General features: G+C 40.2%; 1 protein-coding gene across 9 annotated transcripts; it reads right to left on the bottom strand.

The window, feature by feature from the left end:
- Positions 1 to 5,573: 5,573 nt before the first annotated feature.
- FAIM (Fas apoptotic inhibitory molecule) lies at positions 5,574 to 23,347 on the bottom strand. Of its 9 annotated transcripts, none has more exons than XM_036851382.1 (6): positions 22,864 to 23,347; positions 18,543 to 18,601; positions 17,036 to 17,168; positions 16,495 to 16,723; positions 9,853 to 9,902; positions 5,574 to 6,026 (listed from the first exon to the last, which is right to left on the bottom strand). In XM_036851382.1, the coding sequence occupies exons 2-6, from the start codon at positions 18,584 to 18,586 to the stop codon at positions 5,877 to 5,879; spliced, it is 606 nt and encodes a 201-aa protein (XP_036707277.1). In that variant the 5' UTR covers positions 18,587 to 18,601; positions 22,864 to 23,347; the 3' UTR covers positions 5,574 to 5,876. The 9 variants fall into 9 exon arrangements, with proteins under 9 accessions (XP_036707277.1, XP_036707276.1, XP_036707278.1 ...); XM_036851381.1 differs by lacking the exon at positions 22,864 to 23,347 and adding an exon at positions 22,510 to 22,595; XM_036851383.1 differs by lacking the exon at positions 22,864 to 23,347 and adding an exon at positions 22,333 to 22,347.
- Between the last annotated feature and the right edge of the window lie 434 nt (positions 23,348 to 23,781).

Raw genomic sequence — 23,781 nt, 5'->3', positions numbered from 1 at the left:
CCTCCTGCACACCTTGGCATAGAAATTCATCACTGCCTTTTTTGCTTTCTGGTGCCTTCAAGAAGATATGTTTTATATTTTGACCAATTTTTCAGTTGTTGGTAAGAGATTTGTCAGCATTACCTTCTCCACCTTTACTCCTTTCTCTACTAACTCTTCAACCACTTTCATATGGCTTCTTCCTCGTTTCACTGAGACCGATTTTATTAATTTTTTCACCAGCATCCTTGATGTTGCCAAATCAAATGGACACTTTTCAGTTCTCATGCTTCTCATCTTCTCAGCAGCAATTTGACATAGTTAACTATTCCTGTTTTGTAATACTTTGTACACCTTAGGATTTTCCACTGTCTCAAAACACTCCTCAGTCTGTTTTTCTAACACTTTCTCTTCTATACAATCTGTTTTTCCTTTGTACATTTCTTACAAAAATTTTTTAACAAATGCATAAATGTGATCATAAATGCTTTCTTTTTTAAAGTTGAAATCTTATTTTTTTTCTTGGATTTTGTTTAGTTATCCCCACCCCGCTGTCAGCCTCATTCTCTATCCCCATTAGGTAGCTCATGTCACCTGTTTCTAACCTTTCATATTTCTCTCCATGCTTATATAATCATATACAGAAAAAGATATATATACACACACACATTATACAAGGTGTCTATTTTTCTTTTTTTTTTTTATACAATTGGACTATATTATGCCCACTTTTCTGCAACTTGCTTTTTTTTTTTTTTTTTACTTTAAGTATTTTTATTGAAAAATACTTTATGGAAATCTCTCCAGTTCATTCTTCTAAATGGGTGAATTGTAGTTAATGGTGTATAATAATTTATTCAATCATTTCTCTGTAGATAAGCATTCACAATTTCCAGTTTTTTCCCCCCACTATGCACAATGCTGCAGTAAACATCCTTGTAAAAATATCCTTATGCTGACACCGAAGGCTTTGTTTTTATGGCATAGATTCCCAAAGAGAAGGGTGTGTGAGAGGTGTGTGTGTGTGTGTGTGCTGTGTTTTAAAAAACGTTATAAGTACGCTTTAAAATCTTTACTGAAATTTAAGCATTCATACAGAACATAACATACAGACAGAAAGGTAAAAATCATATTGGTATATAGCTTCATTAATTTTCACAAAGTGAATACATCTTTGTAAACGGCATTCACATCAAAAATAGAAAATTACCTTCATCCCAGAAATTTCTCTCGTGCTCCTAGTTACTAACTACCCCCTAAAGTGAGCATTAGGTGGACTTCTAAGACTATATATTAGTTTCTGCCTGTTTTTGAGCTTTATATAAATGGAATTTTTAATTTAATAAATGTCAGATTGCTTTCCTAAGAACTTACTTATTTTCATCACCAAAGTGTGAAGGGGTACCCTTTCTTCCATATCTCAGTCAGTAATATGTCATTGCTCTTTTAAATATTTTTTGATGTTTTCATTGTTAAAATAATACCCCTAGCTATAAATTAATTTGAGCATTTAAAAGATATATTTGTTGGCTATTTGGATTTCCTTTTCTGTAAATAGGCTATTAACATCCTTTATCCATTTTACAATTAGCCTGACTTTTCTTATCAATTTTTAAAAGCTCTTTATATATATGTTGGACCTTGTCATCTACATTATAAGTGTCTTCCCCATATCTATTGTTTGTTTATTGACTTTGCTTATGGTATCTTTTACCATACAACTTTTAAACTTCTAGATAATCAAATAGGTTGTTGTTTGATAGCTTCAGGATTTCCTTACTTAATGAAGATCTCCCTTGCCTAAACGCTGTAGCCCTTCAGGGTTTAACCATCCCTTCCTTTTTTGTTCTCTCTACAACCTTCCTAGTTGATGTTATTCATTTCCATTGCATGAAATCTCCTGTATATGTTAATGATGCTCACAGGTTTATCTCCATCCCAGACCTCTCCTCTGAGCTGCAGTAATACAAATCTCACTGCCCGCCATCTGTGAGGGGCGTGTTAGGTCCTGGGGGATACAGCAGTATGCTGTCCCTGCCCTCAGAGCTTTTTAGAGGATATATTGCGTGAAATGGAAGGGATGACTGGGAGACTTGCTGATCTACTGCACACTTTGTACTGCTTCGAGGGAAAGACTACAGTCAAAGGACTACATATCTATTAGAAAATGAAGACAACTCAACAGAAAAATAGAAATGAAAAGGTAATTCTTGGAAAAGGAAGCCTGAATGGCCAATAAACATGTAAGACACTCAACTAGTAATCAGAGAAAATTCAAAAGATATACCATTTTATTTATTTATTTATTTAGGCTGCACCCCACTATACCATTTTATTTATTTATTTATTTAGGCTGCACCCCACTATACCATTTTATTTATTTATTTATTTAGGCTGCACCCCACTATACCATTTTATTTATTTATTTATTTAGGCTGCACCCCACTATACCATTTTATTTATTTATTTATTCAGGCCGCACCCCACAGCTTTCGGGATCTCAGTTCCCTGACCAGGGATTGAACCCACACGCTCGGCAGTGAAAGCGTGGAGTCCTAACCACTGGACCACCAGGGAATTCCCATGACATACCATTTTTAAAAAAACGATTGGATTGGCAAAACTCTGAAATCCTGACTGTATCAAGCTTTGAAGATTCGAGGTAAAGAATTCTGCTGGTCAAAGTTTATAATGGTACAACCACCTTTGAGAGCAATTTGGCAGATCTTTAATATGATTTGCACTATTTCATTCAGCAGTTCTACTTCTTAGCATACCTAAAGCAGTGCTTCTCAGTCCTTGATGTACATACAACTCACCATGGGATCTTATTAAAACCCAGATTCTGATTCGGTAGGCTGGAAAGATCTGAGATTCTTAATTTCTAACAAACTCCTAAGTGATGTCACTGCTGCTGGTCCAGGGACACACTTTAAATAGCAAAGGCCAAGAGAAACTGGAGCATATTCTCAAGGGACACACACAGAGACAGAAAGATGTTCATTAGAGCTTTGATGGTATAATGATCATCTGAAAACTACTGAGGCGAGTGGATGGCTAAATTCGTATGGTTGAATGCAAGAGTTAAAAGGAACTGGAGTTACATGTACCAACCTAGATCAATCTCAAAATCAATATTGAATGGAAAAAAAGCAAGTTGCAGGAAGGATCCATAGACTATAACATTTAAAATTTTAAGTAATACTGTATTTTTTTAGGGATATATACCTACACAGTTAAAGAATACAGATTTGCATGGGAATGGTAAACATCAAGTTCACGATAGTGATTACTTTGGCAAGGGAGGGGTATGGGAATAGCAAGGGTATATGGCTCTTCAGTTGTATTTTAATGCTTTACTTATTAAACTGGATGATAGGTAAACCCAGTTAAATAATACAAGTGTTTGTTATATTATTTTCTATTTTTTGTACATTTAAAATATCTCATTAAGCAAAACAACAAAACAAATAGCCTTATTTTTTAGGTTGGAGAAACGGAGGCTCAAGAACTTATTAACCTTTGGTGCCGAACTTCAAACCCAGGCTGTACACCTTCCTCGTGACCCTGCCGGGTGTTTTGTTGGCTGCACCGCAATGCTTGTGGTATCTTAATTCCCCGACCAGGGATTGAACCCGGGCCCTCCGCAGTGAAAGCACTGAGTCTTAACCACTGGACTGCCAGGGAATTTCCCCAAGCTGCTTTAAATTAACAAAACAAAAAACATGGGTTCACCAAGTCAAAGGCAAACTACATTCTCAAGGTTTGGTCTCCAAAAGACTGAATCAAACTGTATCCCCACGTGTTTGCTGAGGTACTTAATAACACACTGCAAAGTACAGTTCTGACTGCTAATAGCTAGAGTTCAAAACAAAGTGCCTAAAAATAATTGCTTTGCTTTTGGACATGGCACAAAACATTTTTTGTACCAGATAAAATATGGCCATTAAAAGTCGCCCTTTAGGGGCTTCCCTGGTGGTGCAGCGGTTAAGAATCCGCCTGCCAATGCAGAAGACATGGGTTCGAGCCCCGGTCCGGGAAGATCCCACGTGCCGCGGAGCAACTAAGCCCGTGCGCCACAACTACTGAGCCTGTGCTCTAGAGCCTGCGAGCCACAACTCCTGAGCCTGTGTGCCTCAACTACTGACGACCGCGCGCCTAGAGCCCTGCTCTGCAACAAGAGAAGCCACCGCCATGAGAAGCCTGCGCACCGCAACGAAGAGTAGCCCCTGCTCGCCGCAACTAGAGAAAGCCCACGCACAGCAGCGAAGACCCAACACAGCCATTAAATAAATAAATAAATAAATAAATAATAAATAAATAACGCCCTTTATTCAAGGGAAATGAAAACGACCACACCCAAACACTTGAAAGCAAACCCAAAAATGAGTTTAATAAGCCTCAGAAGAGTCCCTCTTAGTTCATTCATCTCCTAATCTTCCCGTGGCAGTGAAGGAAGGCTGGGGGGTGGCATGGGGAGAGCAGGGGGATGATTCCTATACATGTGGTATACTAACCTTCCAGTCGTAAGACTTCAAATAAAACAAATGTCAGAGTAGGTAAGTCACAGGCTAATTTTAATATGCTCTGCCACCACGCATGTTGCCTGCCGGGGCCCCGCCTGTCTGAGCCACGTTCCCTCGCTGCTGTCCTGCCCCTCAGTTCCTTGTGCCTGATGTTAGAGCGCGGTTGTGCCTCTGTTCTGCCCCAAATCTCTTAGAAATACGTGAGCGGCAGGGAGATGGTAGTACAGCGTATGGGTTTTAGCGTCAGAAAAACCTGGGTCTAAATCCTGCCTGTTCCAGTACGGAAGAGCTCACTAAGCTTGAGACAATGTCTCTAGGCCAGTGCCGTCCAATCAGACTTGGTATGATGATGGAAATGTTCTGTATCTGCACTGTCCAATGTGACGGCTGCTAGCCCCATGTGACTGCTGAGGACCTGAAGTGTGGCTAGTGTGATGATAGAGGAATTTTTAATTGTTTCATTTTAGTTAATTAATTTAACTTAAATAGCTACATGACTAATGGCTACCGTAGTGGACCGAGCAAGTCTAGAAAATGGAGAATTCTCCCTCTTATGGAGGATCCCCATGTGATAATGGACATGAAATACGCCGCTAAAAGGCTCTACTATTAAACCATGTCCTGCCCTGAAAGACCTTCAGAAACGAGTACTGACACAATCTGGACCACTTCCCGTACTGAGGCGGCATCTCTCTCTGTGAATCTGCCTGGGTGGGTCTGCTTCAGTCACAAAGCGCTAACACCTCCACACAGGTGTGCAACTCTGACTTTCTAAACACTGCCTGACGATGCAACTGATGCTGTCTGGTGTAAAGAAGTTTGCTTCTTCTTTTTTTTTTTTTTTTTGTCCTGATCATGCTGATTAAACAATTGCATGTTCAGAAACCTATTTTTAATTAAATTCTTACGTGACTCTCCTTAACATTGTTTACAGATGATAGAAAATGTTTCTCATTTCAGTTAAACTAATAATACCATTGTATACCAACTGCTTTAAACTAGACTATCTGCACAGGTTAAAAATATACAAAGACATCCATTTTAAGAAACACAAATCAAGCAGCACCAATTTTACTTTATAGCATTTATTATAGTAAAAGTTGCTCTTGTAAAACACTAGTGATTTTTGGTCCGTATCTTATTTTCCATTTGACGTTAAAACATTTTACATTATTTACAAAATAAATTGCAATATTTATGATACATAATTTTTTCTTCCTGACCTTTGGAACATTACAGTTTCAAGTAACTAAAAAATAAAAACATGGCGACTAGATGTACTGAAAAGTACATACTGAACATATTTAATCACCACAGTAATTTAAAAGTCCTGATCTTTACCTCTTAAGATTAAAATTCATTAACATGAAGTCATTCAGGAATCTCCGGGATTTCTCTATTATCCACAATGAGAGTATGAATAATCCCTTCTTTCCGCTTCCCACTACTGACAGCCTTTATGTAACAGTCATGGTTCCCAATACTGAAGTGAGTTTCAGTCCCGTCATCTACAAACTCACCCTGGGCAAACAAAAGAAGGAGGAATTAGTGTTCCAGAAACATTTATCTTTGTCTAGAGCATTAACATCACCTAAAAAGGGAGGTATAATGAAGTACATATTAGTTCAATGGTAAACTTTGCAAGATTAAAGTTAGAAGCTTGTATTTAGATGCTTTTACGTCTCTGTTATGAAGGTTTCTTATTTGTACCCCCTACAATCTTTAAGAATCTTAAGTTTCAGAGAAAAAAAAAGTGTATCTAATGGCTATGTGTCTATAACATATACTATGTAGACAATGTAGACTATTTTCAAAAGTAAAAATAATAAACCTGATAGCAAACATTTATTAGTGATTTATTCTATACAAAGAATGGTTTACATGCATTATTTTATTGCATCCTCACAATAACCTGATTGGAGTACGATTACTATCCACATTTGATATGTGACGAAACTGAGGCACAGAGTGGTTAAATTACTTGCTGAAGGCCCCAGTCAGTAAGGGATGGAGTGTTCCTTAACCACTTCTGAAATCTGATTCCCCAGTGTATAAGGTGGCTTACAATAAATACATAACATAAAAAATAACATAAAACCAAACACTACCGAGTCTAGACTTGCTCTGTCCAGTACAGTAGCCACTGGCCACATGTGGCAACTGAGCATGTAATGAGGTGGGTCTAAAATGAGATACTCTGTTAAGGGTAAAATATACACTGGATTTGGAAGACTTAGTATGAAACAAAGAATGTAAAATAACTCAGTAGAAACTTTTTATATTTATTACATGTTAAATGATATTTTTGATATACTGATTTAAATCAAATTTTTATTAAGATGAATTTCACTGTAAAACTTTTGAAATCTGGCTACTAGAAAAGTTATATATGAAGCTCATATCTGTGGCTCATATTTCTTTTTTTTTTTTTTTTAAAACATCTTTATTGGAGTATAATTGCTTTACATTGTAGTGTTAGTTTCTTTTTTTTTTTTTTTTTTTTTTTTCTTTAAACATCTTTATTGAAGTATAATTGCCTTACAATAGTGTGTTAGCTTCTGCTTTATAACAAGTGAATCAGTTATACATATACAATATGTTCCCAATTACTCTTCCCTCTTGCAATCTCCCCTCCCTCCCACCCTCCCCATCCCACCCCTCTAGGGGTCACAAGCACCGAGCTGATCTCCCTGTGCTATGCGGCTGCTTCCCACTAGCTATCTATTTTACATTTGGTAGTGTATATATGTCCATGACACTCTCTTACCCTGTCCCATCTCACCCCACCCCCTCCCCATATCCTCAAGTCCATTCTCAAGTAGGTCTGTTGTCTTTATTCCCGTCTTGTGTGGCTCATATTTCTATTGAACAGCACTGATCTAGAGTAAAAGATAGGGGCCAAGTAGTACAGAGAAGGAAGGAAGAACAGGAGGCTTAGAGGATAAAAATGAATATGCAAGGAAGCACCATCAGACTCACAACCTGGCTATGAGCTTCCTGGCAGCCAAGCAGACAGAGCAAGGCCCCGTAGCTAACATTATCTAACCAAAGAAAGCACAGGAGGCATCAGAGAGGGAAGCTTTTTCTTAGCTCTGGGAAGAATCTGGCCAACACGGAGGTGTACTGACCACAAGGACTGGGGGTGCTGGTCCTGGAGTCTAGTGTGTTCTTTTCACCCCTTTTCACATTGAGCTTTGAAAAAATCCTTCAGGTCATACTTCTGTAAAAATCAGTTTAGAGGGCAGAGGAAGGGTTGAATAATACAATCCTTGTAAGTAGCTTCTTGGTAATATGACAGATACATAGTCTTGGTCACGATGCTTTGAGATGAAAAGGAAATGGAGAAAATAAGCTGTAACTCACAGGCAGCAAGAGCAGGTGTACATAGTGCTGGGGAAGACTGCCCGGATATGGAGCTGCCAAAACTGCCCGGCAAACTAGGTTGTAGTTACAATGAGGAGGCAACTGGGTGAGACAGAGCTATTGTCCAAACACTTGTGGTTTCTTGTCAATTACTGAGGAACAAAGACATTGTGGTTGGACATTATTTTCAACTTCCTACTTATTTACAACCACATTTTTAAATCTCTCTTTACATTTGCACTGGAGAATTCCTGGAGGGTGGAAGGAATGTGATCCCAAACTGCAGACTCTCCATCTAGAGAATTCCAGGGTAGGAAAGAAAGAATAGGAAGGACTAGCAGATGTGGCGTCGGGCACACAGTAGGCATGGAAACTTAAGCTGGTCCAAAAGGAGACATAAAATACTGAAGAGCTCTCCAAGCCTCTCTGCATAAAAGTCTTGATGGGTAGGTTTAACCCAGACGGTGGGTCAAACTCTGGAGGATCAATTTTGAGTGAGCCCTGGTTACACTTCCCTTCAAGAATTAAAACTAGGATTAAGAAAGAGAAAAGCATTATCTTTGTAACTTTTGATTTCTGGCTTGGGCACTTCCTTAGAAGCAGATTGGCTATAAGACCCAGCTAGTCTGCTGAATAAATTCATCCCAGACCTCCCCTCCAAGCACATCTCCTCACCTTCCCAGACCTACAATAGAGAAGGGAGGTAACAGCAGCAACCACAACTTGCAGCTAGCTAAACTGTGCCAGGGGAAGAGAGCTTCTCATGATCTCTAGCCCTGGTGTTCATGTCTGAAGCCATGAAAGGGGACACCAGGGCTGGTATACCGCCTGCTTGCCAGCTGACCCCAGAACACATGGGAATTTCCACCCAAAGATTTCAGCTCCTGCTCCCACACTCCCAGCTGTCCAGGACCGCCTCCCCTGCTTCACTTCCTCCCCTGCTGTACATACCACTATTATTTCCTTCCCACTTGAGATGCACTCCTATATTCATCCCACCACAGCCCTAACAGTGCAAGCAGCAAAAGCCCTACACACTGGGGTTTGGATGGGGATTTCATTGTGCTCGGCTTCAATGGGTGGGGTAGCCTCTTAGCACTGCTACTCTACAAATTCCACTTGTCTTCTGGGGTTCGTGACAGTGCCTTTAGACAGCTACCTGCCTTTGTGTCACCTGACATTGTGTGCATCATTCCTTTTTCACAACCTCTGCTTTTAGAAAAGTACTATCTGCTTTGAGTGTATGGTGTAAAGCCTTCCTATTCAAAGTGTGACCTGTGGACCAGCAGCTCTGGCAACACCTGAGGACATGTTCGAATAGGCATTTTAACAAGATCCCAACTGATTCTATGCATGTAAGTTTGAGAAGCAATGGTATCAAGCACCCCTTTAACCTGGATAAATACAGGAGGACGCAACCTTTGGGGAGGACTTTTTTTTTTTTTTTTTTTTTTACAAACCCTTGTGTCGAGGGCTGACTTTCAATAATAGTTTGCAGCAAGGGAGCTGCTCTGCTAGGTACGAAACCCGGACCCAGAAGCAGATCGTCTACGAACGGTTAGCACCAGGGTCCCCACGAAATGGGCGTGATGGGCGAGGGGGCGGCCACCTTTCCAGCCGCGCCCGTGACCCAGGACGAAGGGCTCTCCGCACCGGACCCCGGTTCCAAAGCGCGGCAGATTGCGCTGCGCCTCCCCGGGGAGGATTTTTAAATGCCGGAACTCTTTTCAGGGTAGAGGCTGGTCCAGGAGAGGAAAGGTAGAGTATGAGGTTGGTGCCGGACATAAGTTGTTACCAAACTCTCACTGCCCCAGGCACTGCCCAGGAAAGGTCTTCAGATTTTGGAGTCAGGATTACTTCATCTCTCTTTTGTTTTTAACCAACAGGACCTTCGTTACTTATAAAATCTCCATAGTTAGGAAACACAGCAACGTTTCAACGGTCACTCACGCACATGGTGAGAGTAATCAAAAGGTCAACTTACTGCTGTCTCCATTTTTTTACCATTGCACCATACATCCATAGTGTCTTTTTCTGTAAAAGTAACAGATGAAAAAAAAAATTATAATCTGTGATTTAAAGTTAACACTTTATTATTTTAAGAAGAGTTTGTTAAACTGGATTTTGAAAACTCCATTAATTCCATTCATGGCTTTGAAATTCTTCCAAATTTGAAGAAACTGTGTTTATCTTTTGTTCGCAGACAAAATAAAAATGAAAGCAATCTTTTAAGAGAAAATCATGATCCCAATACAAATTAATGAAGACTTGTTAAAGAAAATCTTTAAAGGAGGATGCAGACAAACGAATGCGAAGAGGGACCTTTCCACACAGAATGTCTTTTTTTTCATATCATCTGAAATGTTTTAATAAAATTTTAAGGTCTGGTTGTGAATCAAAGAAGGGTTTACACACTCCCAGGATTACAATGTGTTTCCATTTAGGATACCAATATATTTTAGCAAATTAAAGAGTGCTTTTGGCTTTTTAAAAACCTATGTACTTCAAGTAATGTAATATTTGACCTTATCCCTTTTATATTTTTATTTTTTGGATTACAGCAAGTATTGCTTTTCTTTCTTTTTTTTATTGGAGTATAGTTGATTTACAATGTTGTGTTAGTTTCAGGTGTACAGCACAGTGATTCAGTTACACACACACACACACACACACACACACTCTTTTTCAGATTCTTTTCCCTTATAGGTTATTGCAGAATATCGAGTAGAGTTCCCTGTGCTATACAGTAGGACCTTGTCATTTATCTATTTCATATATAGTAGTGTGTATCTGCTAATCCCAGACTCCTTATTTACCCCTCCCAGAACGTCCTTTAACATCAGTGACTAGATGATTCCTCCTGCCTCTCACTAACCCAACTGGATGATGGCACAAAGAGACCACCAGAAAAGGCTACCTTGCTGTTCATACAGGACAGATAGCAATTTAGCCTTAAATTTCATACTGGATAGCACAATAATCTCTATTCATTTTGTTATGGTTTCACTTTGGGGAAAATTACTGGATCATAAGAAAAAAAATATAGGTATGGTACTTGATGGACTGTTCAGAGTACAGTGCTGACACAATAGAGCAAAATGTTGCCACAGTACACTTGGGCATTAGCTAAGCGGCCGCAGCTCACTCCAGGGAGGTGTGTACATGTGTGCGCGTGTCACAAACGCATGTGCATTTTGGGGGAGGATCCCTAGAGCCACTTGTGAATGTCAGTGTCCCAGGGAGTGGCAAGAGGGAGGACTGCACTCATTAAGCAGCCAGAAGATGAGCTTCAGGTGTTATTACGAAGACTAGAGAGAAGCGGGACCTGTGTGTGCACACGGAGCCCAGGGGTCAAAACCTGCCTGGGCCCCAATGTTCACTGCAGCATTTATAATTTATAATAAATTATAATAAATTATTAGCTATTTATAATAGCCAGGTCATGGAAGCAACCTAAATGCCCATCAACAGATGAATGGATAAAGAAGATGTGGTACATATATACAATGGAATATTACTCAGCCATAAAAAGGAACGAAATTGGGTCATTTGTAGAGACGTGGATGGACCTAAAGACTGTCATACAGAGTGAAGTAAGTCAGAAAGAGAAAAACAAGTATTGTATATTAACGCATATATGTGGAATCTAGAAAAATGGTACAGATGAACCAGTTTGCAAGGCAGAAATAGAGACACAGATGTAGAGAACACACATATGGACACCAAGGGGAGAAAGGAGGGGTGGTGGTGGGATGAACTGGGAGATTGGGATTGACATATATACACTAATATGTATAAAATAGATAACTAATGAGAACCTGCTGTATAAAAAATAAATAAAATTAAATTTAAAAATTCAATTCAAAAAAAATTACATGCTTTCTTCTGGTAATTGTTTGCATTTAAATTTCAAATCATTAAAAAGTACTATTCACATTTAAAAAAAAAAAAAAAAACCTGCCTGGGTGTCAAGGCTGAGATGCCTTGACACTGACAAGCCGTCTACTCCAGGAACACGGTCTCTTCTCCCTGCACCTCGAGATGCGAGCCTCACTTAGAGAGTGGAGAAAGGACTCTGAGCTGGGCTAGAGGGAGAGAGAGAAGGGCAGAGGCGCCCAGGAGGTATGGGAGGGGAAGCCCAATGGCAGCCTGAGTGGGAAGCATCTACGGCCACAGTTGTGGGCAAACCCAGTTCAGCCGCCTGGATCAGAGCATACGGTGCTCAAATAAACCACGACAGTGGTGACAATCAGAATTTTATTTAGTGGGACAACTGAACGTGTACATGTACTCAGATTTTCTATAATAGCAGTTATTAACATGCCTCTGAAGAACATTGCTAATCCAGAAGCCATAAAAGAAAAGGGGTAAGTAAATCTGACTACATGAAAGTAAAAAAGATTTCTTCATGATTAAAAAAATACATGCATACGTATAAGCAAAGTCGTATAATAAATGACAGACGTGGAAAAATACTTGAAGCTCACAATACAAAGAGCTAATTTTAGTAATATAAGGACTCCTAGCAATCAAGGAGAAAAAGACCAACAACCCAAGAGAAAACAAGTCAAAGGACACATACTGGCATTATCAGAAAAGAAACACAAAAGGACCTTAAACACATGAAAAGAGGCTCAACCTCACCCAATTTTGAAAAAGGCAAATAAAAAACACACTGGAATACCATTTTTCACCTAAAAGTAAAGTAGCTGGTAAGCCACTACATTTCTAAACACAACACTGTAAAATTCTGGAGGATAAAGATGAGCCCACAAAAGCTTCCAGAAAGAAGAAACTAATGAGATTCAGACTGGCATAGAACTTCTCATTCAAAACAATGGAGAATAGAAGACACTGGAACAAGGCTTTCAAATTTCTCAGGGGAAAAAAAAAAACACATTTTAAAGCTAGAACTCTATACTAAGCAAAAGTGTCAACTTCGTTTAAGGGTCACATAATATTTAGCTCCTAGACACCCTTTATTAGGAAATCACTTAAGGATATTTTCCAGTAAACAAAGGTGAAACTGGCAGTTGTGGGATTCAATATCTGATGGAACTAAAGCCAGGGTTCCATGAAAGCAAGCCCAGGACGGCCACTGGGCAGCAGGCCTGGGAAGCAACTATCTAGTTTTGAACAGGAAGTCAACAGACGCCCAAGAATACTGTCATTAAGAATGAGAAGATTTCGAAGCAATAGATAATACGAGTAAAAAATGCAGACAGACATTAGGAACGTTAGCAAAGAAGATATATTTCCATTTCCAACAAGAAAAGAGAAAAGCCACCAGAAGAGCCCAGAAAAACAAAAGACAAAAAAAAAAAAATTAAGGTCCAATTGTGAAGAAAACAAAAAATGAGGTATAATTTTGAGAAACTGGTAGATTATAGAACAGAAAACCCACTTGACCTTGACACTAAAAACAGCTTCCTTTGAGTGGCACAGGGGGTGTGACAATAATACAGAGAAAGAATGTAACCATGGCCCACTCCAAAAATATTTACAAAATCACAATAATATAAATGTTATTTATTGGTTTTTAATTTTAGAATCAACCTATAGAAAAAATACAGGAGAACACAGTTATGGCTACAGAACAGAATACAAATATTAACTACTCTGATGATGTCAAAGAAAAGGTAGAGAAGACAGAAGTTGAAGGTGGTGAAGGTGGGAGAGGAGCGGCGGGGGAACTATATGTTCACAGCCTCACCTTACGCAACCGGGGATGAAGTAAATTTGAAAGCTGATGATGAAGATGGTGGTAGTGGCAGCAGAGGCATGAGTTTTTTACTGTCTCCAAATTTCCCCTGCTAAAACAGACAGGGCAACAGAACAGAACCAAAGACCCCATGGACAGTATCTACGCCACAAACTCTACAATACCAATAGGTGGGGGAACCACGGGCAACTACGAGACCGTAGCTGTAGTATTGGCAACCACGCAGAAGGAAGCAGAGGGAAGCAGCAGAGCCTCTGGTGGACCTAAGAATCCCCAGACGGCAGTCCCGGTTCTAACTGGAGTGTTCGGAGGGGCGATGTGTGAAGAGCAGCTGAACTAGAAGGGGTTTTACATCCTGACAGTGGATGGGGTGTGGCAGCGGCGGGAGGGGTCTGAAAGGGCTACAGCAGTCTGGGCCCCAGGAACCCTCAAACCAACCCGCCGAAGGTCCCTTCCAGTACAAACCCCACACTGAGAAGAAACCTGTGGGAAGACAATCCAAACTGAGCCACCCAGGGACCACGAGAGTTAAAGAAAAGAGAAAATCTAGAAAAAAATGGGGGTAAGGAAACAGCAGCCATCTCAGAAAGTGTGCCCCAATGATTTTAACATCATCCAAAAACGACAGGAAAAGGGAACTCAAGAACTGAAGTTTAAAAAGCTACACAAAACCACACTCCCTTCTAAAAATTCAGAAAAAAAACTAAGATCATATAAGAATTATCAAAGAAAGGTATTGAGCTCTAGATCCATACAAAATTGTAAGAAAAAGAACAGACTACCATCATTACAGAAAATAGAAGCATCAGAAAGACATGCTTACGTGAAATGTAAAGCTGTAAAATACTATTTCAAATGAGCTGAAAGAAATTAAGAAAATCATACAAGATATGAAAGAATGACTAACAATGATTAGAAAAAACTCTGAGAGAAATGAAGTATAGAGCTCAGTAAGAATTAGAAATAAAATAATTTCAGAAATGAGGACTAAACTAAAAGGAACACAAAACAAACATAATAATTCCTTAACAGAAACAGAAAATGAAGAGGAGGAAAATTTTTTAAATCAAAAAGAAATAAAGATGACAGTACAAGTCACAGGCTGGAAGAAAATAACTGCAAAACGTATCCGATAAAGAATGTGTATCTAAATATCTTTGTTACATTTTTAGAATTACTGATTGACAGGAAGTATTTAAGTGGCAAACTAGACACAGTCTTTTAAATATAACTGAAGCCAAAATGGTTGAAAAAATTAATCTGCTTTTTCCTCATGATACGTAAAACAAATCTCATAATGCACTAAAGATTATGGTTCCAATTTTTTAAAACTCGTTATCTAAAATATACTAAGAACTCTTAAAACTCAACAGTAAGAAAACAAACCACCCAATTGAAAAATGGGCAAAAGCTCTATAGAAACAGCTCACCAAAGAAGATACACAGATGGCAAATAAGCATATGAAAAGATGCTCAACACCACATATTATTAGGGACTTGCAAATTAAAACTGAGATATCATTACACACTCATTAGAATGACCAAAATCCAAAACACTGGCAACACTGCTGGCAAAGATGTGTAGTAACAGAAACTCTCACCCATTGCTGGGAGGAACACAAAATGGTACAGCCACTTTGGAAGACAATTTGGTGGTTTCCTATCCTCTTCAAGAAAAATTGACCCTATTTCTTTAATAAATAAACCATACAGGAGTTTTTTGGTTTCCTTTTTTTCCAACTATGTGCATTTATTACCTGATAAACATTTTTCATTCTTAAAAAAAAATTTTAAGGTACTTTCTAGCATTCAACTAGACTATATACTCTTTTTTTTTTTTTTAATAAATTTATTTATTTTTGGCTGTGTTGGGTCTTTGTCGCTGCACGCGGGCTTTCTCTAGCTGCGGCGAGCAGGGGCTACTCTTTGTTGTGGTGCGCGGGCTTCTCATTGCGGTGGCTTCTCTTGTTGAGGAGCATGGGCTCTAGGTGCAAGGGCTTCAGTAGTTGTGGCACGTGGGCTCAGTAGTTGTGGCTCGCGGGCTCTAGAGCACAGGCTCAGTAGTTGTGGCGCACAGGCTTAGTTGCTCCGCGGCATGTGGGATCTTCCCAGACCAGGGCTCAAACCCGTGTCCCCTGCCTTGGCAGGCAGATTCTTAACCACTGCGCCACCAGGGAAGCCCTAGACTATATACTCTTAAAAGACACAGACAAAGACTCTTCATTTATGTATCCTCAAGGCCTGGTACACAAACTGCCGTTTAAGAGGTTCTCAATAATAACTAAATAAATGAATCAATGAATTAATGAGATGATCTACATAGTCTTAACTTAGTGATATGAGAAGCAGGAAATACTAAGAGTAACCAGAACAGTGAAAAGGTAGTAAATATTTGTCTTGCAAGTTTTGTAGGCCCAACAGAAACTGAGAACACAGATGGCAATCTGTAATAGCAGAACTTAGCTTAAAGAGCAATGGCTTACTTTTTATTTTTTAATCTACTTTATCTGGACTGATGATTTTGATCTGCTGCAGTCCTAAACCTATTGCTACCTAGAGAAAAATTCCCTTTTTACTGATGTATCTTTAATTTCCAACTGCCTTTAGACATGCTTTTAAGAGAAATATCAATTAATAACAAATGTCCTACATCAATATTCTTTTTTTAAACCCAAGTTTATACATCCTCGAATCCATCACTATAAAATCTGGCTCTTCATATTCTCCATATAAATCAGTCGATTCAATGAATACTTCATTTCCACAGGACACATGAGAAATACAACTGCACTTAAACATTCTGTCCTATTCAAAGCTCCCATAAAAGGTCTGGACAGTTAGAGGAACTAATTAAATGGCCACCATAAAAAGCCAATAAATTCTGCAGAAACGGCTCTCACTTACCCAGCACAACTCTAAAGTCCTCACCATCCAAATGTAATACCCAAGTATTGGTGGTTTTTGATCTGTTCTCCATATACTTCTTGAGACTTTTCCCATTAATTTCCAGAGTATATTCATAAGCAAAACCACTGACAGCATCTATATTTATGGTTGCTTTCATCTTTGCAGCTCCAACACAGAAGGTTTCTTTGCCCACTAATTTGAACATCCATTCTTTTCTTATCTCTTCCTAAGTAATAAAATATAAAAGTTGAAAACACATAAATGGAAGAAAATTTAATATTTTCATGATACAAAGGTTTTAGAAAATAAAGTCATTTTAAGTTTAAATATTAGATGTTATAGTCTATGAATTGCACAGCTATTATTAGTTTGCTTTGTATGGCAAAATGATACAGGCCAATATATAAAGATAACCACTGTAAGAGAAAAGCCTTGCATTCACATATGAAGAAACTACATTAGCAAATCCAGCTTCCCTGTACAAGCTTCCCTGTACACAGTATGTACACATATTTTACAAAGTAACATTTTTCCCTACCTTTCCATCTACATATACCACTCGTTTGCCTGATGTGGTCCCATGTTCGAATTCAATCTTATGGACTCCATCACTTAAAGCAACATCCCAAACAGCTACGAGATCTGTCATTTTTTCCAGGCTGTAAGGAGGGCTAAGGGAATAAAATTAAGCAATTTTAATAGGCCAAAACAGTAATAGAAAAACCAATTAATCCTTCCAAGGTGAAAATATCAGATTTTAAAAAGCCCTGAAATTATAAAATATTAAAGTGATATTAGCTAAGAAAGCCTACTTACAGCACATGTAACTATCTTCTCCCTCTTATGCATTCTTCTTTTAAGATGAAATTACTATATATGGGTATATAGACAGATAATTCCAAAGTCACCTTAATATAATAGGATTAAGAATCAGTCAGTTTATCCACGACAGTATTCTAAGCTAGGCCACAGAATAATGCTTGGAAAGGTCAGTAAAAAGTTTCTACTTCTCCCTCCCATCACTTAAAAAGCACAGTATTTAATTTTGGTTTTACTTTTTCAGATCCAATCACTCTAAAGCAAGAATTCTCAAAACATTTTATACTTAAACCAATAACCAGGGATTAATTTTAACAAAAAAGGTTCTAATTTATAATACTAAGACTGAGGAAAAAAGAAGTCATGGAAGAAATGTTCTATAATAGATATAAAAATGTTATGGAAGATAGTAATCTTGTCATTATTGCAGGAAATCTTATTAAAAATATAAAAGATTCTGTTTTGTCAAGTTTCTGGCACAATTTAAACACATAGTTTATATTAATATTTTAATATAAATATATATTATATGTGTGTCCTATGTGAATAACCTGTTATGTATAATGCGTATGTAACATGTAAGTACTATTTTGATACTGATATAGATCTTTAGCTTTGAGAGAAGTAACATTTATTACAGCAATAATGATCATAGCTAGCAGTTATTTAGTACTTACTGTGTGTCAATCACTGTGCTAAGAGCTTTATATATATTAACTCAAAGAATCCTCACCATGAGGTGGGTACTATCATTATCTCTATTTATAGATGAGGAAACTGAGGCTCAGAGAGGCTAAGGGCTTGTTTAAGGTCACAATGACAGTAAGTGGCAGATGGGATGTAAACTTAGTAGGACTCTGGCTCCAGAGTCTGTTCTCTTAACTACATCCTGCTCTTCATTCACTCTAATCTCCTTTGTAGGCTCTAAATCAGAGACAGTAAATGGATTTATATCATTTGAAGTGACTGCCAAGAATTTTGTGCTGAGACGGATTTGGAGACCTTACATCCAGGTCCTATGGAAAAGGATGCCACATTAGTGCTGGCCACCTCTATGCCAGGTGTTTACCGCCCTTTCTCGAAATCACAGAAAAGCAAAACTATGTGTTCTGCAATATTACAAAATGTGTCCTTTAAAAAGTAGCCTGGATAAATAACTCTCCTGAATGATTAAAACCATCTTGAAAGTTTCATAAGCTAGTTTTATTGCAATGCAAGACATTTACCTTTCGTCATCTTCAAAGATAGGACTGTCATCTCCAGATGCCATGGTTGGCAAAACAGTCTTTAATCCAATTAGCAGCCAGGAAAGAGAAAAGGAGAATTGCAGCAAAGAAAGACTGAGAGCAACAAAGATGACATTTGCAAAGAGTTTTTCTAACTCTTGCAATCCATTTCTTTAAATTGCATGCAGTTTTCTGATGAAACAGCATTTACATACAATAGAATTGCAATATCTAATTTTCAGGGAAGAAGTTAAATCACGCAAATTAGCCAATCATATTTTTACCTGTTATGGATTTAAATTTCCTAAAACCAGAGATAAACTCTAGTTTATGCCACTGAACTAGGGAAGCCAGGGAAGCCCCCTGAACTGTATATTTTAAAACGGCAAATTTTATGTCATATATTTTATCACAACTTAAAAATTAATACTGTAATATACAAAAAAACCTATTGAATTATACCCTTTAAATGGGTGAAATGTATGGTATATGTGTTAAGCTTGCAAGAAGCATCCAGGGATATGCCAGTTTGCTTTCTAAGAGCAAACTTAATTTGCCCACTTACTCAAGCCCACTTAATTTACTAGTGCCAATAATGAATCCATAAAAGTTACGTAGTTTGCTCAGGTCACTAGAAGAGCCCAAGCCAAAACTAAAGTCCAGAACTCCTGTGTAATTAACTAAACAGTATCTGGGCTGTAATGCTAAAATCAGAAGCACACATAATACTCACACGCATAGGAAACCCCCCACATTTGAAGCTTTGGGATTAACAGTTGTACCCCTGCCAAACCTATTGAAAAATAATTTCAACTATTTTTTTGCTCCCAAGATCTACTCTAGTCTAGCCTTTTCTGTATAGATGTCCAAGGGTGCTCACTCCTTGTAAAAAACGGGAGATTGACAATCTTTTTGGTCTGGAAACAGCCAGAAGCCACAAATTGTTTTTAAAAAGATATTAAGGGCTTCCCTGGTGGCGCAGTGGTTAAGAATCCGCCTGCCAATGCAGGGGACACGGGTTCGAGCCCTGGTCTGGGAAGATCCCACATGCCGCGGAGCAACTAAGCCCGTACGCCACAACTACTGAGCCTGCGCTCTAGAGCCCGTGAGCCACAACTACTGAGCCCAAGTGCTGCAACTACTGAAGCCCGTGCGCCTAGAGCCCGTGCTCCGCAACAAGAGAAGCCACCGCAATGAGAAGCCTGCTCACCGCAACGAAGAGTAGCCCCTGCTCCCCACATCTAGAGAAAGCCCGCGCGCAGCAACGAAGATCCAACACAGCCAAAAATAAATAAATAATTAATTTAAAAATTTTAAAGATATTAAAGAAGACCTTAGCACCCATAAAAGCGATCCAACAGGCAAAGAAAAGCTAAGCATTTTGGAATGAAAGCTAAAGATTCAAAACATATTGTACCTAAAATAAATCCCTCTTTTTTTTAGCACCTTATATATTTGTGGATTTTTCTAGTCTTAAAAGTATTTCTTAGGGGGACTTCCCTGGTGGTCCAGTGGTTAAGGCTTTGCCTTCCAATGCAGGGGGTGCGGGATCCATCCTTGGTCAGGGAGCTAAGATCCCGCATGCCTCATGGCCGAAAAACCAAAACATGAAACAGAAGCAATACTGTAACAAATTCAATAAAGACTTCAAAAATGGTCCACATCAAAAAAAATCTTAAAATGAAAATTTCTTAGGATATCTCCTATGAAAGTGGAGGGTATCCTGCAACTATCAAAGCAAAGAGAATACATAGTAATAGAGTAAGCCAACAGCATAATATGAACTTAAATCAGCATCCTTTGTAAATCAGAGTAGACTTTGGGATATCATTCAAAATTTGCTCTACAACTTTTAGAGACTCTAGAAAGTTCAGTAATTCAGCAAACTTGAAAGAACTGCCCAATTTTCCATTATAAGGAACTTTAAATATTATCACACTAAGATAAGGCATGGTACCATATTAATTATAATTATATTTTATATAAAGTATAAAAGACAACACAGCAAATTAGAAAGGTTAGAAATCAAGATCACAGAAAAAAATTTTTTCCCTCAACTATCAACATTCATTTATACATTCAACATTTATTTACAGAGTATCAGTTTAAGGTGTTGAAGAAGTTTTGGAAATAGTGGTGACGGTTGCACGACATCATGAATGTACTTTATGCCACAGAACTGTACATTTTAAAACAGCAAATTTTATGTCATATATATTTTACCACAACTTAAAAAATTAATACTGTAATATACAAAAAACCCGTTGAATTATACCCTTTAAATGGGTGAAGTGTATGCTACATGAATTATATCTCAACGAAACTGTTTAAAAAAAAAAAACCCCAGGTGCCCTGCCAGTAGTGTTTCTTGGAATATGATTACACCTATAACCAAGAGATGATCACAGCTGTCCATGTCCCCGATTTCTACCTTACTCATATGAATAATGAGAAATATCTGTCTCACACACATCTCTAAGCTACAAATTGGACTTAATAAACACATGTCATATTCTAAATTCATCCACCATACATACATTTAATTATCACGACCATGTGACCAAACTGGAAAATGATCATTACAAAGAAAAATCCCCTGTATTTCAGCACAAAGTTTTAAGAATGTAAATAAAAAGGATGGAAAAACAAATTCCATTTATTTTCACTGATAAGGACAATGTCACTCACTCACTTGAAACTTTACATGTCTTCAAAGGAAGCTTTCTGAGTATCTGGTGATATACCCATCAGCATAATCCTTTAAAATCCCTTCCCTAGCAACCCAGCATCCATGTATCAGAGAGTATGACTTAAATATAAAACAGTTTCCACTGTTCATTTAACCCCAGCTTGAATTTTGCTTTAACTTAGGTTTAGTCGTATTGGAGACTGTAATGGTTTATCCAAGCTAAACCTAAGTCAGTTTTAAACATTACTAAGGTACTCACAGTTCCTTTTCAGCAAAGCTCTAGGTAAGGCCAGCTACAAGGCAGGTCAAACTTAAAGAGGTGTTGACACCGTCCGCCCGATCCCTTGTGAAGCACTGGGATCTCCAGCAAAGTCTGTCAGAAAGCTCCCTAAGCCAGGTGTTCCCAAATGCGAGGCACAAAAACGTAAATAACTTTTCCGAGGTGCATTTTTGCAACGTATACCACAAGCCTTACGAGGGATTCTCTCTAAACAAATAATCGTGCTCAAAAAACCAGACGGAACAGTGCTCAACGAATTGCTTTTTGTAATAGCTAAGAACTGAAAACCACCTGTACGTTCACCATCAGAGAGATAATCCATTAAGTAAATCACAGTCCTGTCACTCAGCGAGCGTTAAGCCCCGGCCTGGCGCGGTCAACCCGGCCCCAACACAGCCTAGCGCGGCCAATGAAAAGGATGGAGAAAAACATCGAAAGCCGCGCACAGACGCGTGGGATGTATTAGCAAGACAAAGAAGCCGAGCTGCGGCACTTTATGATCCAGGTTCTGCAAAAATACAGCCCGCTCATGCTTGCAGGGAAAAGGGGACTGGAAGGAAATACACCTTAATGTTAACCCGAGTGTCTCCCGGGAGCGGGGGTTCGGCTCCTGCGCTTCCTTGCTCGTGCTTTTCTGCTCCACTTTTCCGACGGCGACAAGTATGAATTTATACTCGGGGAGAGGCTGGAGCCGCGGGTCACGGGGCCTGGTCGGGTAGGGGCGCCCCACCGCCCGCCCCGGTCCCTGCCCCGGCCGCGGCCCGGCCGCCGGGAGACACCAGGAGCCCCCTCCCCGCCCCCCGTGCGGGCCCGGGCCTCACCGCAGGGTCGCCAGGCCGCGGAGACACCGCCCACCGCTCGGCGCGCCCACCGCCGCCGCAGCCGCCGCCGCCGCCGCCTGGAGATGGCGGCCGCCAGCGCCGCGGCGGGGTCGCCTGGGGCTGCGGGCAGGGGCTTCCGGGCCGGCCGGGCCGCCCCACCTGGAGCGCGGGGCTCACCTGGGCGCTGTGGGCCGCGGTGGGGCTCTGGGCCCAGCGACCGGTGGGTTCCGCCGACTCGGCCACTTAGGCCGCGTGGCCTCGTCCCTTCGCCGAGAACCAGACGCAGCCTCCGCGGAAGCGAGAGCTCGGCAGGCGCGAGTCCCGAGCGCGCCGACTCTCTGTCGCGCTTCAGGTCCCCTGGGGGTGCCCCGCGGAGGCCGCCGTCCGCCTCCCCCCGCGGCGACCCAACCCCGCCCGCCGCTCCAGCCGCCGGCTTTGCGTTCTCGCCCCCTCCCTAGACGCCTCGGTAAGAACCAGCGGATAGCCGGCGCTGGTCGGACGCTGGGGAAAACCAGGTGGGCCAAACCCTACCTGCTCTGTAGCCGCGGGGCAGGTAAATCCGATCGTGGCATTCGCTCCTTGAAACCCTGTAAGGCTGCTGGCTATTTCTTTAAAGATCAAAACTCCTTAGGGTTGGCGCGAGGCCCTGTGTTTGATGTTGCCCCTGCCTCCTCTGGCTTCATTTAGATCCTCAAATGTTGCAAGGTCCTTCTCACCCAGGGCCTCTGCAGGTGCTCTTCCCTCGGCCTGGACGCTCCTCCCTGCCTCTTCCCTTAGTTAACCTCCATTTTGCTGTTGAGATTGTTCTTCAAATATCATTTCTTAAGGAAAGCTACGCTGGCCCCTAAGGCTTGCAACACCTGGAATTCTCCTTCTCAGCTCCATTCAGGGTGTGCAAGTATTCTTTGTAATCTTTGCTGAACGTGCAGTGTAATTGTATACCGAGGTCCGAGAAGGCGGGGACCGTGGCTGTCGGTTCTCACTCTAGCATCTCCCACGTCTGCACAGTGCAGGCTTGTATTAGGCTCTGATAAATGTTTGTTAAATGAATGAATGAAGAACAGGCCTGAGTAATGTTTTAGGTGGCCTCGATTTTTTTCACTTTAAGGAAGAGACAGCATCACTGCAGGGAGGGAGGACGGTGGGTGAGTGGGCCATCTGAGAAGAGCAGTGAGTGGTCCCTGTGGAGAGTGGGCCCCAGCAACAAAATGGAGACATGTGAAGGGATTCTCCGGGGGTCCTGGGGCTCTGAAGATTTGGAGGTACAGGGACATCTAGGCCCCATTGTGTAATTTCTTCCTGCAGCTTGATGTTAACGTTAAAAAGGATTCTTTCGCCTCTGGGATTGGTAGTGAGGATGCCGAGCAAGTGTGTGAGAGAAGGGGAGTTGAGAAACAATAAAGAACAATCAATCTATTGATTAGGTCAACCTGTCTGCAAAGTAGTAGA

This window comes from Balaenoptera musculus, chromosome 4 (assembly GCF_009873245.2).
Source record: "Balaenoptera musculus isolate JJ_BM4_2016_0621 chromosome 4, mBalMus1.pri.v3, whole genome shotgun sequence".
Classification (NCBI taxonomy): Eukaryota; Metazoa; Chordata; class Mammalia; order Artiodactyla; family Balaenopteridae; genus Balaenoptera; species Balaenoptera musculus.
Note: the sequence above shows the minus strand (reverse complement) of the source record. Positions and strands in the feature narration are given on the sequence as shown.